This window comes from Hesperophylax consimilis, chromosome 13, assembly GCF_061612785.1.
Source record: "Hesperophylax consimilis isolate HC1 chromosome 13, BYU_Hcon_1.0, whole genome shotgun sequence".
Lineage (NCBI taxonomy): Eukaryota > Metazoa > Arthropoda > Insecta > Trichoptera > Limnephilidae > Hesperophylax > Hesperophylax consimilis.
In genome coordinates, this window is record NC_142848.1 from 4,109,549 (window position 1) to 4,128,753 (window position 19,205).

Consider the following 19,205-nt stretch of genomic DNA (forward strand, 5'->3'; position numbering starts at 1 on the left):
AAATGAAATAAAAGACATTTGTATTTTAATCTCAGAATGTTTTATTTCCATAATTATAAATATCCAATGGCTCGATAAAATACCCAGGAATACATTTTTTCCTAATCATGCAACATATCAGTCTTCGAGCAAGCTGCAAAGCCGCCGTAAATATCCACCCAATATAACCTTAATGTCTAAAATATATAATATTTCGACATTCCCAAGCTGGTGGCTGTTGACTGCCGATGGTGTGGTGGCCCTACGCCCTAGCGCCCCAGTGCACCATGATTAGAAACAAAGTATCTGACATGTGCCGAGGGCACCCGACCGACCATTAGAATATTACATGCATATTACAACACCGATCAATGTAAATTACAACTACAACTGATTAACATTCCAAGCATCATAAAATATTGTGACATAGAAAGCAACATATTTCTGATATACCATTTATAATAATAGCGATAATTTTCATTTGGCAAAACATTCTTATATTATGTTACAAAATTTGCTTTAGATAAAACTGACACAAAACATTGTCTGCGCTGCGATGCGAAGCGCCGTCTCCCTCCACGGAGAGGAAGAGGTGGTTCTTCGTTCGTTCATCCACTTCCACATCCCCCCCTCCCGGAGAATCGGACATAAAGATGCAGGCTGGTTGATCTTCATTCCATAAATCCTATCTTACAATAATTAATGTTTACACTTAAGCGCTAATTTAGAGTATAAAATGTGATACAAGAATAGGAGTAGAAAGAATGTACTAATATATATATATATTATAAAATTATCGACGTTAAAAATGCATGTATAAAATTTTATAAAAGGAATACAAACCGATAAGTTGGATATGTAGTGTAGACTGTGACACGCGATATTACATTATTAAATATGGTTTGGTACATAAATATACTCGAGATGATTTGTGTTATCAAAAATACACCTCCATATACACTACGCTTTACATCTGAATGTGCTTTTCCATTTGTATTGTGACTTTATCACGTGCTCCTACCTAGTGTCATTGTACGTACTTTCAAAAATACTCTTTTCATATAAATACAATCTCATCCAGAAGCTAAATAGCGGCTCCGGACTCCCGACCTAGCCAAGAAACAATATATCTTTAAATTGCACCATTAGTGATATTCGCACATCGCTGGATAACCGTAATGCAAAACTAACATAAAATAGTTGGAATCCATTAACTCTGTGACATTGATCCCTTCGTGCTTAACATTAACCTCTACAATACTGGCCGCATAAACAAACAAACTAAACACTCTGATTCCTGCTGTCACTAAATTTACTTTATTATCATCAAATGTTCCAAGAATAGAAATATACATAGCCAGAAGACATTCAGTTGGTGGGTTGATTGTTGATAAAGGGCAAACACAGTATCATCAGAGATGGCGCTAATAATCCACAATTGCTAAATGAAACTGGCATGAAACGAATGCACTACCATCATATCCGTCCGTCTCCACTCTCCGGTCATCCCTACTGGATTTGAGGCCATCGTATTCTTATTGTATAACTTAAAATGTACGGGAACACATCACAAGTTCCTCTGTGGTCAGTTTGTCTACTGAAGAGAAATTATATTAAAATTAACCTTAAAAATATAATCCGTTGCATTCAAATGAAGTCAGCATTAAAAAGTTAGTTCATTCAATAAAATATGGCAACACTGACGTCAATATGTCTTATCAAAAAGTTACTAGACCAAAAGTGTAAATCTTTATCCAAAATTTGTAAGTCTAATGAATTTCATTGAACCAATTAAATGTTTTGTTATTTAAAAAGATAGATACATAGAAGTTTTCATGCACATGAAGATGTTTTGAGCGTTTATGCACACAGTGCGTGCATCGCTTCTCAGAATACAATCAATCGATTAATTAAGGACAAATTAAAACTTCCAGTAAATCCCGGGACATAAAATGTTTAGATTATTTTAAGTAAATTTTGATAACATGTAAATCAATAACGAAACGATAATATTTTATACAATAATTAGTTGCCATCCAAAAAGGCCGAAAACTGAAAATTTCCTTCTAACTACAATAATTAAATTGAAAATTATATCTTGTCGATAAAGCTGTATCACTGCATAGTGTGGAAATAAGACTCCCTTCATTATTAAACAACACATTTGATTTTCTAGTTTTTAAGCAATCACTAAAAAAATAAAAGTCACGAATCTCAGCCTTCTTGAATAAAAATAATATTTGTTTTCACAGAAATAACTATAGAAGGGATTTACTGGCTTCCCTCATCGGTGTTGCCATTGGCTGCGGCTTCTTCTTTCTCTCCGTTCTCGGCGGGCTTGTCTCCGTTCTTTTCCTTATCGGCCACCTTATCCTTGTCCTCCTTTTCCTTGTCTTCCTTGCCGTCCTTCTTCTCCTCAGAGTTCTGCTTCTTGTCCTTGCCGGCCTTGCCCTTGGCAGGTGTGGCGGGCTTAGGCTTAGGCTCCAGCGACGGGTCCAGCACGATCTTGCCGATGTTCTTACGGTCGTGCATCTTCTGCATGGCTTCGGGGACCTGCAGGCAAAACAAACCGATTAACATTGGGATGAGACACAAACGGTTAAGACGGACATCTTGTTCACCTGCCACCAGGAGTAGAAAAATAAGGTAAGAATTTTAAACAAAAACTTTATACAAAACAAAAGCAGCAGAAAATAAGTCAATTAACCGTTAACTGTGCTCTTCATACCTTCTGCCTAAACCCTAATATAAATATTTTTTCAGATTCGCTGCCCACATTTAAAAGGAGCATTATATCAATGATATAAACTGTTCAGTACATAACCGCTACACAGATCACCATTTCTCATATCTACAAACATGCTCATGATTACACACTTATACCCCCACACACGTCACCCGGTAATTAATAATATGAGATGTTCCTATCACAAATCAGACATTAACCACTCGGAACATTAGAACGTCAAAAGACGTAAATATGATAATAGCGGTCAAGACATTAGTACGTCTTTTCACGTAAACGCGCGAGATTTTACAAAAATCGATTTATTTCCATCACTAGTATACGGATTGCCATGATTTAAAAAACAGAGTATCGATAATGAATAACGCTACGCGTCTGCATTCAAGAATATCTATGGAATCTAGAGGTGCATTATCTGAGTCGATTGAATCTGTCATCTTGTTCGTTCATAATTTATTGCGTTTTTAAATAATTTATTAAAAATATTTTAGCTTGGACGGTTAATATTTTGAGGTGACTAATAGTTTTTAATTATATTTCTTCAATATATAAAGTGTTATTTCTTTATGATACTCAGAAAAAAGTACATTTTTCACAGCTTTGAAATAATGGTCAGCGATTTTTACATATTTTTGACGTTTTCAGAAAATGTATATTTAGACACGCAAATATTTACGTATAACAAAACAATACGATAGTGAATTTCATAATCTTTCCAAAACATTTTTTAGAATGAGGCTACGTTTCCCAAAACGTGAGTTATGAAGCTTTTAACAAAACTCGTGAATAACACAAAAATTTTCGCGTTTTGACAGTTCGCAAAGGAACACAAAGTAAATAAAAGTCCTTTTCTGAGAGGTTAAGAGGAAATATAAAAATTGTGTCATCACTTGTTTCTATAATATAAATGCATGAGGGACAACTTACATCTTCAAGTGCCCAGGTGGAGTCTACATTAGGTTTGACCACCCCCTTCTCCCAGAGCTTGATGACCTTGTCGAAGGTGTTGCGCACATACTCGGCGCCCCCGTGCTGGAACAGTAGGTGGCGCAGGTTCAGGCCGGACAGGGTCTTGTTCTCATCGAACAGTTTGATGGGCGACACCTTGTCTACCTGCCACCAGGAGCGGGCGGCGCTGAAGAAGCTCTTGGTCTCGCCCGTCACCACATTGGAGGAGCCGTACAGGATGTACTGGCCCATGGGCTTCAGCAGCTGGTAGCCGCGGTTACACTCCTCACCACATAGACAGTCCAGCACGATGTCGACACCATCGGGGCACACCCTGGACAGCAACAAACAAATAAACGGTTAGTTTTGTGGAGATCAAGAAACTAGAACTGGAACAAACGGTTCCATGATATTTCATTAAAATGATAACCAAACGCACCTTTAAATGTGATGAAACAAAAACTAGGTTAAATAGTTACCTATGTAACCTAGGTTTTGTTTCAACACTTTTCATGACTTATCACTTTTAGTAGGTGTGTTGAACTGTCATTTTGATGAGATACCCGGTCACCGTAACAAACAATAATAAACTTGCGTGAAAAATGGTTTTAAAAACACAATATCGATCAACAAATGCTGATTCTGAATATATAAGTTTTATTATAATTATATGTAATTATATTAAAACTTTAAGGGACTGTCCCCTATAATTGGTCGGCGGGATCAGAACTTACACCGCTACCTCTCATTGGTCAGCCGGCCGCATGCATTAAGAATGCGGATAATTTAGTGCAAAGCTAAATAGACGAGCACACGATTCACCACTGCGGTATACAAATAATTTCAAAAGGATTCTTGTTTCTTGTAAATCTTGCTGAATATTTAAATTAGGATTTGTTGATTTCATACCTACCCAAATAGGATTGACCTTACTCTTAACTGTCAAAACTGGGGTATGTATGACGTTTCAATCATTTTGGCAGGCTTTGAAAAATTCAAACTTTCAAAATTATTTTAACTATGAAATCAACATTTGTAAAAATTAAAAATATAGTGGTATTTAAATTAGGAGGTGAATTATATTTTTTTTTTCAAATCTAGAAATCCTCATTATAAAGACACTGCACCGAGTTCAACCAGCCAATTGCCTCAATTTGCTGATATGAGGAATTCAATGCGTTGACAACTGCCGGTCAAACTGTTAGCGAATTTGAGGAAATTTCCAATAGTTCAAAAGAGGGCAACTTCACTAGCCGCATATTTTAATTATGATTTCTCATATTTTTTTGATAAAAAGGGCGCTTTGGCATGAACTTACTTGCGAACTTCGCTAGTGTAGTCGCTGCCCCTCTCGAGGAGGTGGTCGATGTTGCCTGACTCCTTGAGGGCCTCGTGCTTGCTCTTGGAGCACACCCCGAACACCGTCACGTCCTTCACCGACTTGCACAGCTGTGCCACAGCTTGTCCCTGGGAACACACAACAGACATTTTATTATATTGTGTCTATTACAAAGAACATAGTTATATCGCTCTCACGTCACATGAAAATGAAAATTATATGCCCATGGGGCTTCTGTATAACAATAGACTACTTATAATGGTTTACTTTTGGGGTATTATACTACCCTCATAATACCCCAAACATAAATCACTATAATACTTTTGGCCGTGAAAATCTCAAATCATATCAATAGAGTACTTATCTGTTTATATTTACTTATTCATAGTACAAGCGGGAAACTGGTAAATCACATAGAGAATCTGGATTTTATTCAATCATTTCTATTTTTTGTTTTAAACTTTTTTTCGGTAACTAAAGGGTTAAAAAAACTTTTGGAGCCAGGTCTATGCTTCGACACATTTTAAGAGACAGATAATATTAACCCCCTAGCGTCCCTTTTTTTTAAAATTCGTACACGATTTACTTAAGAAAATGAGGATGCCGAAAATCGTTAACGGGTTAGTTAACTGACGTGGATCTGGAATTGCTCGACTTCTCTTCTATAAATATAATATGCATGAATTATATATTTAAAAAAATCTCTAAATGATAGTGAAAACCCTATCAAAATCCGTTGCATGCTTTAGAAGAACTAAGCGCACAAACAGACAGATGAGGATAGCGACTTTATTTTAGTAGAATAGAGATTGTGGGAGTTGAATTAATAATAAATAATTCATTATAATAAATCCCCTCTAATATTTATTAGTTCTCATTCTCAGCTTATATAAATAAAATTAATTACAATAATTGAAAAATTTATTTATACAATTTTATTACCTTTCTAAACCATCAAAGACCGAATTAATAGCCGCTTTAATATTGTTTATGGATGAGCAAAAAGTTACAACCATACTGCTAATAGGTAACGTACATACGTGGAGATTACATGTTTTTTCGATTTCTATAATTTATTAATGTAAAATAAAGAATATATTTCACATAAAATCCATTAAAACGGATTAATGAAAACCACGGCGCATAACTCACGCTGGTAGGAGGCGCTAGTGTAGCATGTTGCCATCAGAATGAATGGGAAACGTCAGAAGTTGGAGGTATTATAAATATTATAGGGTATTTGGTACTAGTTACCCATACATTATTTGTTTCAAAATGCCTTGCAATAATTTTGTGTTTACGTGTTTCGTGTTTGTGACTACGAAAAATGAAAATAAGTTTTTTTTTTAAATAAAGTAGAAAATATTATCGATAAAGCCGCCGGTTTTTAGATTACAGAAAAACGTAATACAAATACTCATACAACAAATACACCCATCCACTTGGTAACAGAGATCTTTTCAGATTCAAAGGCTTTTTGTCTGCATTGCCCAAATTTCTCCACAAAAAACAGAAGGAAAAGATAATGAGGTGAAAAAATAAACCATATTAAAAGATCGCGCAAGTAGACACGTACGTAATTGGGCTAAGAAATTTAATTTCCGCGCGACCGTCCCGTAATTGAATTAGAATATTATTATGCCTAGGCCTAGGGGACTACTATGTAGATATTTCAGCGAAGATTTCAAAGAAAAAGGAATATAATTACAAGTCTAGTCGCGCCTTATCCCGCGCGTGGGCGCCATATAAAGGCGGGAAGGATATAACTTTAAAAGGGTTAAGCCGACAGGGCCTAGCCGAGAAACAATGGCGGAACTCTACGTTCTACATTCTTATGGCGTGTTGAAAGGTGACAACGAGGAATGTGAGATCATAATATTCTAAGGCGAAAGAAAGACATGGAGAATTTTAAATAAAGTTCGAATGAAAATTGTCAAGGAGTGGCGCGAAATATTTTAGAGGAAAGTGCTGCCATAATCATATTCCTACTAAAATGCGCATAAAGTAGGTAGGTACTTAGCGAAAATCTGTTAAAATATTTATTTTAGTCATTCAGAAATATATAAATATAATAATGGATGATAAATAGAGAGGTTTTAAAAACCCCCAAATGGATGTGGATTATTGATCAAAATTAAAAAATATGTTATATAAAAGTTTTTGTTTGTTTGTATAAACTAGTATGTCCAGGGTAATGAATAACATGGGAGTAAAAAAACATCAATAAATGATTAGATATAAGGCCAAAATCGTGTCGGGTTAACGACACTAGGGGTAACCGCAATGTTCGTAGGGCCGCAGAGACACTTCGCAGCGTGAAAAACCTATGTTTTATACCTAGGGAGGCACTGCGTCATGCGGAAGCTATATTTTTTTATTATCGAGAGTGGTTCAGTGGTGAGGTGAGCGGCGGCAGCTAGTACCTACCCGTCATCGATTTTCCTACCGGTGTTGCCAGCCTGTCTGGCGGCAAGCGACACTAGCGCCGCCTACCGCCGGCAGCCACATTACCCATTACATTACTAACTGCGCGATTTCTTTTCAAAATTAAAACGGAAAACAGCGAACATTATCAAAGATATTCATCGTACTTGATTACAAATTAATTAGGGTTCTACAATTCATTAAAAACCTAAAAATCTACGTGATTATATTACACAAAACTGGTACGCAACATAAAGTATAACACAAGGCTAACATTTAGGGACGTTAATTCCAAAAATAGGATTATTGGGCGGAAAAGGTCAGAGGTAAAACGGCGGATAACCTTTATTGAAATCAACAAGTGAACTGTGCCGCTCTACAAGTTGCCTATTTGCGGTTTCCCGACGAAATTCTAAAGAAAGTAAATACTCTCAATTGAACATTAATTTCCATCTTCAAGTATACCTACTCAAATGTCAAACAAACATGTAAGAATCAGTGTTGTATAAACTCAGCACTAGTAGGTTACAGCACCTTATAATTTGAGATGATTATTAATTAAACAATACTAGTGTGACATTTTCAAAATTGGGAAAAAATATGAATTAAACATACTAATTTAGTTTTTCTGCGATATTAAATATTCCCACACGGAGAAAACTTCCAGATATAAAATATAGCTAATTTATTAAAAATCTTGCTAAATTATTAGTATTCATGTTAAAAACGGGACTGCAGGACTGACGAATTAATTGACAAGGTTCTTAATTTCACGTTATGTTATTAGGATTTCAGAACAATCCACAAAAATTCTAATATTTCGTCAAATTTTTGCCAAGAAAACGACACCTGCATGAACACGTGTTCCGATATATTCTGAATGGATTAATATTTCATTAAGAAAAGGATTTCAATCACGTTTTTATCAGGATTTCAATAAATCGGCGATACTCATTTTACTCCGTGTGCGTAATGAACTTAAATTTGCTATAAAATTTGAAAAATAGGAACTGATGATTGATTGCTTCGTTCCTTTCCCATAATTCGAGGTTCGGCTTGCAAATGTATTCGCGCCATAACATTAACTGTAGGTACATCAGTATTTGATGTACCTACAGTGCTATACAAAAATAGCAAATTACTTAAAACTTATAGGCCTAATACCACCCTTTGAAAGATGTTTGGAGGCTTCCAGTTACTTGAGATTAGTCGAGAAATTAATTATTTTCCGCTAAACTTCTGAGCATTATTACAAAACTTAGGACAGAACTTGGTCGGCGGTAAATTTATTAATATAGGTACGTCTTATAAGCTTACCATAAAAGTTTCTGAAAACTTCTTATCTATTTGCCGAAATAATCTTTGTAAACGGAAATCCAGATGTATAAATAAGTTTGAATCAGTTGGAAGGAAGATGTCTACAAGTATTGAAACGTCTGCGTCTGCAGTCTGCGGTGGTTTTAAAGATGGCGGAAGTTTTACGGTCACGAATGAAATCAATATGTGATTTATTTTAGGAGGTAAAACCGGTCAAAATGCAGTGCAGAATGTGCACCGAGTGAAGTGAAGCGAGGAAAGGGGAAATTGAATAAATTTAAAGCACAACTGTCAAAAGTTTCGAATTCTCAGTGAAACGGCGCTACAAGACACCGATGAAAATTTAACGAACTTTGAGCAATGTTTAGGCTCTGTTGGCAAGTTGTCTATCATTGTCCAATAAACAATATAATATTATTATTATTATGTTTTGTCGTTCATTTGACTTATTTTCACGGAAGAAACTATGGGGAAAAGAGCGGAACGAGCGTTCACGGTTGAGTCGGCATCACGAAAACGTTATTTCTTTCTTTCCTCGTGCAATCCAAACCTCTTAAAGACTTGATTATAAAAAAATACCTTCCTGGATTCTTAGACGTACAATGAAGGCTTTAATCAAAGTATCGATTAAATAATTAATAATCCAATTCGGTAAGTGAGCTTTTATTCAAAATATTAACAAAAACAGAACTCAATAGTGATTCAACCGGCCCGTCAGCGTTAGATCAGAAAAGCAGAGCGTCGGTACTCACCACGCCGCCGCCCGCGGAGTGAAGCAGCACGCTCTTGCCGGGCTCCACGTGCGCCATCTCGAAGACGAGGATATAGGCGACCAGATAGTTCATGGTGATGGCGGCCGCGTCGAGGGCTGTCATGGCGGTGGGCAGCGCGTACACGTATTTAGCGGGCACGGCTACCAGCTCGGACCAGGCGCGGTACTCGGGCAGGGCGACCACCTTGTCACCGATCTGAGGACAAACAAGATAAGTACACAGATTAGTAAAGAAACATTCAAAATCAACAGATATCTAAGTACCAACTGTCCAAGCCACTGATATCTATATCCTTTTTCACCATTGAAAAGTGAATGTTTTCTTCACGATTCCAAAACCTGCGTTTATTTATGCTAGGTTTTTACAGATACTCTCACTTACGTGAAAACAATCCAGTTATTGAAACTCAGTCAATACACAATATATGCCAAATAAAGATTCAAAAACCAAAATAAAAACACAACATTACATAAAAGCTCACTCAGATGACAAATAGTACAGAGAGGGGCAAAAAACAAAAGAGACAAATATAACACACAAGAGACACAAATAGAGACACAAGTAATACATAATAATAATTAGCTAATATTAGCTAAATAACATAATAAATGATAGACGAAAATGTCTACTTCAGCACACTCTATCTTATTATATTATAGTCGACACATTTGGGAGAGGGCTAATAGGCGATATTATTTTTAAATGTATTCAGGTGAAACATGCTATGGCGGCTTAAACAATGGAAATTGGGAACATTTATTTCAATCTTGCTAAGGCGTACATAATGTAGTGGCCGTGAATTATTTTGCGTAAACAAATTAGATCAGTTAACTGCCTCCTAATTTTAAGCATTTTAATCTCAAGTTTTCGAGACGTGCGTCGTATAATCCAAGATGATCATATAGACCACATTTGAAAGATAAATCTTACCGTTTACCTTGTAGATTTGCCGTAATGTGGATTCCAAAAAGCGCTTCCGAATTCAAGTTACTTAATTAATACTTCTAATTAAGATGAGGCAATACACCAAAATAAAGTCAGAATCTCAACGACGTAAGTGAAGCAGCCGTGCACAAAAATATGCGAAGCAGTCCTACTGTATTGGACAGACATGCGGTTGAATTTACCTTATCAAATCTCTAAAATAAAGTGGTAATCTTAACGACATAAGTGATGAAGTCGTGTAAAAACAAAATTCGGCGCGCGGCCCGGGCGTAATGGATAGACCTACGGTCGACTTTGCCCTAGCAGGCCCAGAAAATCGATCTTTCTGTGAGGTTTATTTTAATTATTTCTGATGAACGTATTACTAAAATCACAATTTTTTCTAAAGCGACCCCTCGGGGAGTTACTAATTCATCTAAACAAAAATAAATCTGGTGCTAATTTAATAGTTGAAAAACGTTTCATAAAACTTTCATACTGTTTGACATCAAATATGTTAATGGTAAGGTCTTGTTTTATTAATCTTAACTATATATAACTTACATCCGTAGGGATCCTTCTAGAAATATTTGAGATTTTGGTAATACGTTCATCAGAAATAATTAAAAATGTGAGCGTCGTGCACACCCGAGTTATTAGAGTCATGTCGCTGTAAGACATTTGTTGAGGGATAGAATTGATTTGAGAGGTTTACATATTCTGTGAATAAATCATTTTAAGTGATTTGCACTAATGTGAATATCAAATATGAATTTAGAAACAAATGATTCCTAGATCTTTGTGTTCGTGCCCTAAACGTAGAAAACCCTGAAATGGAGTCGCCCTTTCATAGTTTACTTGGAAAAACTGGAACATTGAAATAAATTGCGCCACTAATGATTCAACAGAACCAGGAAACTGAGCTAAAACACTGCAAATAGATTGCACCGGGCTACATTTATCAAATAAAAGTCCTGCGAGGGATGCAATTCAGAAGAAGGGAGCAAAGACCAGCGAAATAACGAGCGGTAAAGCGAGGAAAACGTCGTATTCCGGAGAGAAACGACCCCTCGTAAAACAGGACTGCTAAAGCTTCCAATTGAAACTTTATTAAAAAAAACTCAACACAATAATTTGGATTTAATAAATAATGAAGCCCTGTAGAACGGATTATTTGTCAGGCACAATTTTAAATTACGGAAAGCACTCCATATGCAGTGTTTCCCGAAAAGGAACTAAAATTCAATAATAAAATAATCGGTTCCTAAAGAAATAACTGAAATTCTCATTTTTCATTAATGAGTTTTGTATTAAAAATGAGCTAGATTATCTGAAAAATGAGCTAAGAAGCTGAATCACTTTCGTGGAGCTGACGGTCTCGATTTAGAGCTAAATCTAGCTTTAAATGAGCTGAGTTGGCAACACTGTCCATATGGGAGGGAGAGAAATATCGATCATCACCCATATTTTTTAACCTTAGCATCACTATTATCTTTAGGTTGGCAGCCGTTTTGCAGTGGAATACAAAAAAAACATTTGAATTTCGATTGCAAGCCATCCATTATGAGGCTTGAATTTAGAACTTACGAAGTCTGGGAATATTAATGTTTAAAGGGTAAGTACATAAAAACAGGGAACACTTCTCTTTTCGTTGTTTTATTTGCTTTAGTATTGCCAGCAGAAAAAGAAGATTGCTTTAGAAAAGACCATTAAAATGGTAACAAAGGGAATTGTTTTTTTTTTAAGTAACTTTGTCTACGGTAGCTCTTGTGATATAAACATTACTGCCGTTGGTGGAAAAAATGTACCAATTATGTACCTATACCTACTTTTTTACACTAGTATAAAAAATAATAAAATTTAAAAAATGTATAGTCGCATGCCCGGTATATCAGTAGGTACTTTTTAGTAATGGTATCACTAGGCGTATCTTGCCAGGGCTCCTACCTGAGAGCAACTTGACGGTGTGTTTTGAAGGTGTGCAAGATGGCGTAGTTAGATCTACGATTGTGATATTGATATTATACATATATATGAATGTGGATGTGGCAAGATGACATAATGCGACACGCCATGGTGACAGTATCAAGAGCAGTGCGCCTTGCATTAATAAAAACGTTAAAATCTAATTGAAAATAATTGAGCAAATTGCTTTGATAAGTATTTTTGCCGGCTGTCGTATAAATTAATTGGTGTTCGCAAAGCCGCGTAAAAAAACAACGCGAATCTATTTATTTAGTGTCAGTCACTTCACACGCCGAAAATCGCCAACGATGCAACGTTGCGAAATATATAGATTAGAGTAATAAGTATTGGTATTCATATATTTGCTTTCAAAGTAAGTAATTTGAAGTAAATTAATATCGAAATGAAAAATCAAGTAAATCTTCATTCAGACGAGGGTAATGTTCGGGGCTGAGATTTTTACTTTTCGAGAGATTGAAGGTTTTCCCCTATGAACTATGGATCTTTGAAAAAGTCTTAAATGACAGACGCCATATTGTTTGTTACATATTTTTCAATTAAAAACAGCAGGTAGTAAGAATTGAGCAATTAAGAGTTGATACGAACAAAACATACTTAGGATTGCTTTGTATTGGTGCACATCCAAATACTAATGATAGTGATTTCTTTGAAAGGCGTCACAGAGAAACAACAAAAAAGCGAAGAAGGTGCAATTAGGGTAAAGTATGTTACATTTTACATTAAAAACGAAAAATTTCTTTATTTTCACTGAATACATCTTTCTGAAGTCGAATAAACATGCTGTATGCAAGTAATGCATCAGTGTGAGTGTAGTGTTGCTACATTCGTTGCGATGCCTATAAAACTTACTCGATATATTTAAAAGACTGTCAGAACAATAAAAAGATTACCTTGTTGAGAAGATACAGAAACTTTCAGTCATGTCTTATAAAACAAATACTTAGCTGAAAATCTTGCAAAAATTACTTAAAAACTCGCTTACAGAAACGTGGGAAATATCTTAAATAGAGAACAAAGCTCTATACTGTCCTTGCCAAACTTTCACCTCTTTATTCAAGAACGAACTCAAATCCCCCGGTGAATTACAGACTAAGAATTATTATACAAACATGTTTTGTATTATGGTGTTCGAGGAGAGTTTAATAGCAAAAAATGTACGAGGATTTGAAACATTATTGTAGATGCATAACAAGGTCTAAACTAAAAACTTACCTTTTTAAGCTGTCGTACCCTTAAATTAAATATACCATTCCTAACCATGTTTGATCGTGTAAGGAATGTGGAGATCCGCAAAGAGTGCAAGGCTGATGTAAGCGTAATGAGTAAGATTAAGAAAAGGACGCTTAGATGGTTTGGGCATGTAGAGCGAATGAGCGAAGATAGGAGTGTAAGGAGGATATATGACGCAAATATGAATGGTAGCAGAAGTCGGGGACGCCCGAGGAAGACATGGCACGATCAAGTGAATCAGATACTCGAGTCGGGCCATGTCAAGAATCAGAATAATAGAAGAGTATATATGAGACGATATATGAATGTGAATGAGGCAAGAAGTGTGTGCCAAGACCGAGTTGTTTGGCGGTCCGTCCTCTCTGCCTACCCCTGCGGAGAAACGGCGTGATGGTTAGTTAGTTAGTTAGTTAAGAGAAAGTCCAGTTATATTCAATTTTCCAATTATGTCCTACATCCTGTATCTAAATTTCGCTAATAAACAATTAGATAATGTTAATTAAGTGTTAATCTCAAGTGACCTACCAGGTAAGTATTGTACTGTATATTATCTCCATAAATAGTTAAGTTATAACATAGATCACTGTAGAAATGTATTATAAGTTTGTACAGCGCCCTTGAGGTGATTTTGCACAAAAACGGCGCTATACAAGTCATCCAATTATTATTATTTTATTATTATTATTAAGAAAATCAGATCTGCTGATAATAAATAATTATGTATACCAAGGTATACGAATGAGGTTGTCTCCTGAAAAGATATTTCATGTCATTTACAAAAGTACATTTAATTAGAGTATTATGCTGAGAAGAGAGGAGTGTGATTTTTTGCTAAATAATTAAGTTAAATTGTTGATATTTGCGGCTGACCGAAAAGCTTGTGACATCACGGTACGCGGCGATACTGCTGAATCGAGTCTCGTGTGATGTCACAAAACACAATTACATAAGTTGTACTCATCGAAAGTCTGTCGTTAAATAACTCTTATAACACATTTTCATCAAAATGTAAAAAAATGTAAAAAATATTAGACGACCTCATGTCTTTTTATAAATACATCCATTTGAACTTCAATTTCGTTTTCGGTAATGAATGAATACAAGTCTTGAAGCGGAAATAAAGGTTAAAAGCGACTGTGTTCATAGATGGAGTTAATTAAATTATTTTCTTAAAATACACCTTTTGCAAGGTTTTACTATATTACAATATTAAGACAAATAATTTGTTTGCGTCTTAATATTGTAAAACAATAACTTGCAAAAATCGGAATTTAAAAAAATAAATTAACACGTAAAATATAACGGGCGTCGCGTTTAACACCAACCCACTTCCCGATATCCGATTGAGCTGAAACTCTACAGATAGACTCATTATTGATGACAATGCATTCTATCAACTTTGGTGGCAGTCACGTACACAAACGCGAACATATACGAATTTCTCTGAAATCGCATGACATTTCAACAGTAATATACGAAATAAATGTCGGTCCTACCCGATCGGCATTTGGTGAGGTTGGTTGTCGACTCCATGGGCTGGAAAAGCTCAATGATTAGTCAAACAAAAATAATGTTTTTAAAGACTTTTGTATTATAGTAAATAGATCATTGTAGAAATGTATTATATATTTGTACAGCGCCCTTGAAATCATCCCAAATATTATTATATTTAAAAAAAACATCGTTTTTTACTTGTTGATTATATGATAATTTAAATATACCGTGATTTTGCACGGATCTGTGACGGTAGATATACATTTATAATGGAGTTGGATTCCTAAGAGTGCTGCGTAATTGAGAAATGCCTCGAATTGGCTAGAAAATTGCAAAGGAAAGCTGATCGCGTCTAGTAAATAGTAAATACTTCACAATACAATTGGCTAGCCATCGCCTCTACACGGTAATCCACTTAGGGTGCATCATTACGCAACTTGGAGCGTATAAAAAATCTAATAAAAGGCCAATAATTACAATAGCCGGCCGTAGAAGCCCAGACGATAAGGATCACAGAAGGACGTAGAGGTATTTATTTAACCAAAGCGTACCCTATAGCTGCAAATTACTTTGGTAGCTTCCGACGGAGACAATTTTTTTTTATTTATTAGGGCTTTTACATGTAGGTGGTACAATTTTGAAACATAAGAAAGAAATAGTGAAAATAAAATTACATTAAAAAATACATGCAAGAAACAAAAAAAAAACAAGAACATAAATTAAAAAGTTCTGCGATTTGACTGATTTACAAAAATACAACTTCTACTTAGGAATAGTGTTGGAATAAATCTTTTACGTGATCCATAAAATTTGCAAAGTTAATATTAAATATATCGACATCACCTAAGTATTGGTTTCCCATAGTGTGAAACCGTTGTATTGGGGAGTTCGCAATGTAATTGCGCTTATGTGTGTTGCAGTGGGATAGTGTATTTTGTTTTGTTGTTATTGTAAGTTTATGAGTTGCATTAATTCGCAACAGTCGAATTTAGAGTTTAGAATTTTGAATAACTAGTTTAGTCGTTTATTTTACGCCTGTTTTCCAATGTGTATAATATTTGATTGTGTTAAGCTTCCAACAACCTATTTTATAATGCGAAAATATTTATATTTTCAAAACCAGATGTAAACAGTAATAATTTTCCTCTTATTTTGAACGTCAAGTATGCAAAATTCTGTTTTTTAAGAGTAGAGAAAACGGGATGGAATGGTTTTTAGAAATCGCATTGGCCTTTCTCTTGTTTGTTTTAAAGGTCAAGTGTGCAAATTTTCATCAATCTCGGAACAATATTTTATTAACATATTCTTGAACACCCATATATATTGAAAATAATTAGTCTGCTAATTTTTACCAGGGCGTTACTACAGATAATTCGAAATTCAAGATTCTTAAATGAAAACCCGCTGCCAGTGTTAACCTCTCAGGTTAATTTGTTTCAGTTTTGCGAACAAACAGCTATTACCCGTAGAGTTAATTTGTCCGCTTTTTGGAACAGCTCATATGATTTCATAGAAATCGCTCTGTCTCCCTTACCGTCAACGTTAAAAATATGAACTAAACGGTGTTAGAAAGAGAAAACACCAAGCTTTATATTAAAATTATATTATATAAAAAGTTAACCGGAAAATATTTAAAATGTACACCTCTTCGTGAATTTTACATTAATTATTTTTATATGAAACGACAAAAAGTGAGGTGGCAGTGAAGTTTATAATACACCTGTCTATTAAAATATGTGTTTTTATTAGTAATGTTAGTTCAGTGTTTAGACGAAAAAGCGTAAGATAAACCATTTTTTAAAACTTTTTACGTTTGCGTTCAAAATTTTAACTTGTCGAAACTTACATGTTTATTTCCGAAAATAAAATTTGAAAATGTTTTTCATAACCGTTCAATAACGTTTTTATTTTTCGAATATGTTCAAAAATATTCCCTTGATTTGGATTTTATTGAGAATAAACACGAATTCTCTGACTTTCTGACAGCATCTTTAAGAAATATAACGCTCAATATGCCAGAGGCCTGGCATATTGTTAATATAATAGCGGGTTAAATTAAACTCCGCTACCAGTGTTTTCTTAACATAAACATTTTCAAATTATATTCGCTAAACTAACAAACTATTTTTAAAAAAAACCTTTATAACCATACCCTTGAAATTAGTTTTATTTTTTTTATTTTCTGACAAAAACAAGAACATTTTTCTAATTTTAAATTGGCAATTCAGGGAGCGTGTTCCTGGTTTAGCTGAAAGATAGGAATAAGGGTAAATAAAAAAGGTAATCTGCCCTTGTTCCATATTATGTACAAGGTAAACCCTCCCGAAGGCGGGCGTTGAACAAACATGATCCAAGAACTTTGAAAGTAGCGAGATTAAATTGAAGTCGCCTCAACAATATGCGATATCATATTTTTGTGAACTTTAACAAGATTCGTTTTAAACTATTAGGAAAATCTGTTTTATTTTATTTTTATGAAAATATATTATCCCTTTCAGGGACATGTAGTAATAATAATAATAATGATAAAAATTCCATTAACTCCACACAGGAGGTCCCGGGGAAAATAATTCCCCTCAGGTCCTGTCACCTTTGGTGGTGCTATGTGAAGGTTCTTTTTAAGGAAAGGAAGAACAGGAAGTTCTGGGAAGAAAAAAAGTATGAGGGATGCTTAAGAATCTAGGAGGCATTGCTGATTTATTAAAATCCCATTAAAGACAAGATAGCGTGCTGTTTCCTAATAAACTTTTAGCACATTCAAATACGACGAAATAATGACGAAATGCGAAAATATTAGAATTTTTATGAATCAGTGTTCCGACCATCGCTATATCACATTCGTCTTTTACTGTTTATTAGGAATCCTGTCAATCCATTTGTTAAAGGCCTACAGTCCCGTTTTTAACCGGTATACGAATAATTTGAAGAAATTTTTTAATAAATTAGCAATATTTTATATTTAAGTTTTTGTTCGTGCGTATGAATCCCTCCCGTCCTCTGCGGTGAAAGGCAATGTGTCGAGAGGCTGGAGAGGTCGAAGGGTCGCCATCCTGGTGGGTAGATGCATTCCGGGAAACCCTTCTAAGTCAACAAACGTGACGAAACACACCTATGGCAGAAGTGTTATCCAATGTACACATCAAATGATTTTTATGAAATATGTATTCTGTAATGTTCTGTCTATCAGAAATTGTCAATCAACAGAGCGACTGAACTGCTTAACGATTCTGCATTGACCATCGACATTTTCAACGTCACTTACAGTTTAGAAGCTTTTGACGAATATCACAAAATACAGTGTTTTCCAATAAGAGGTGTTATTTTGAATAGCCCGCTATTTCGGTAGATGTTACTTTTGAAGCTGTCATTTTGACATTTGACAAGTAAACGATACGCGCTTCAACAACGCATTGAAATTATTAAAATTCACTATTATTAATTATTAGAATTCCATCGAAAAATCATCTCGTGATGAGGCCCATTTCCACCTCGGTGGCTTCGTCAACAAGCTAAATTGTCGCATCTGGGGCTCGGAAAACCCAAGAATTATTGTTGAAATGCCTCTCTATCCTCAACGTGTGACTGTTTGGTGCGGTTTATGGTCCGGCGGAGTCATTGGACCTTACTTTTTCGAAAATGAGGCTGGAGCAACAGTTACGGTGAATGGATTGCGCTATCGAGAGATGATTAATGATTTTTTATGGCCGGAATTGGATAGTATTGATCTGGACAAAGTTTACTTTCAACAAGAAGGCGCTACGTGCCACACAAGCAACGAAACCATTGATCTTTTACGATTGAATATCAAAATAACACCTCTTATTGGAAAACCCGTTAGTAAAACTGCCCCCATAACCTTGAATACTTACATTTACCTCAAATGTATAATCTTCTCCGTGATATATTGGTGTATAACCGTATTACGGAGAACAAACATCATATTATATAAATATATATGTCTTAAACATATTTTAAAAAGTGTGTACTGATAATAAGGACACTGTTAATACGCACTTTAAATAGAAAAAAACACTTTGTATCAGTT

The 19,205-nt window shown here is 35.1% G+C and overlaps 1 protein-coding gene across 1 annotated transcript in view; it reads right to left on the minus strand.

Annotated features, from left to right (window-relative positions):
- Positions 1-17: 17 nt before the first annotated feature.
- LOC149418333 (putative NADPH-dependent quinone oxidoreductase VAT1L) overlaps positions 18-19,205 on the minus strand; it is a 152,710-nt gene continuing 133,522 nt past the window's right edge. The window contains exons 3-6 of the mRNA XM_089638740.1: positions 9,506-9,721; positions 4,992-5,140; positions 3,653-4,007; positions 18-2,532 (exon numbers count right to left, since the gene is read on the minus strand). Of these exons, the coding sequence (XP_089494866.1) occupies positions 2,251-2,532; positions 3,653-4,007; positions 4,992-5,140; positions 9,506-9,721 (1,002 nt within the window). The 3' untranslated portion in view covers positions 18-2,250. The remainder of the gene's footprint in view (positions 2,533-3,652; positions 4,008-4,991; positions 5,141-9,505; positions 9,722-19,205) is intronic.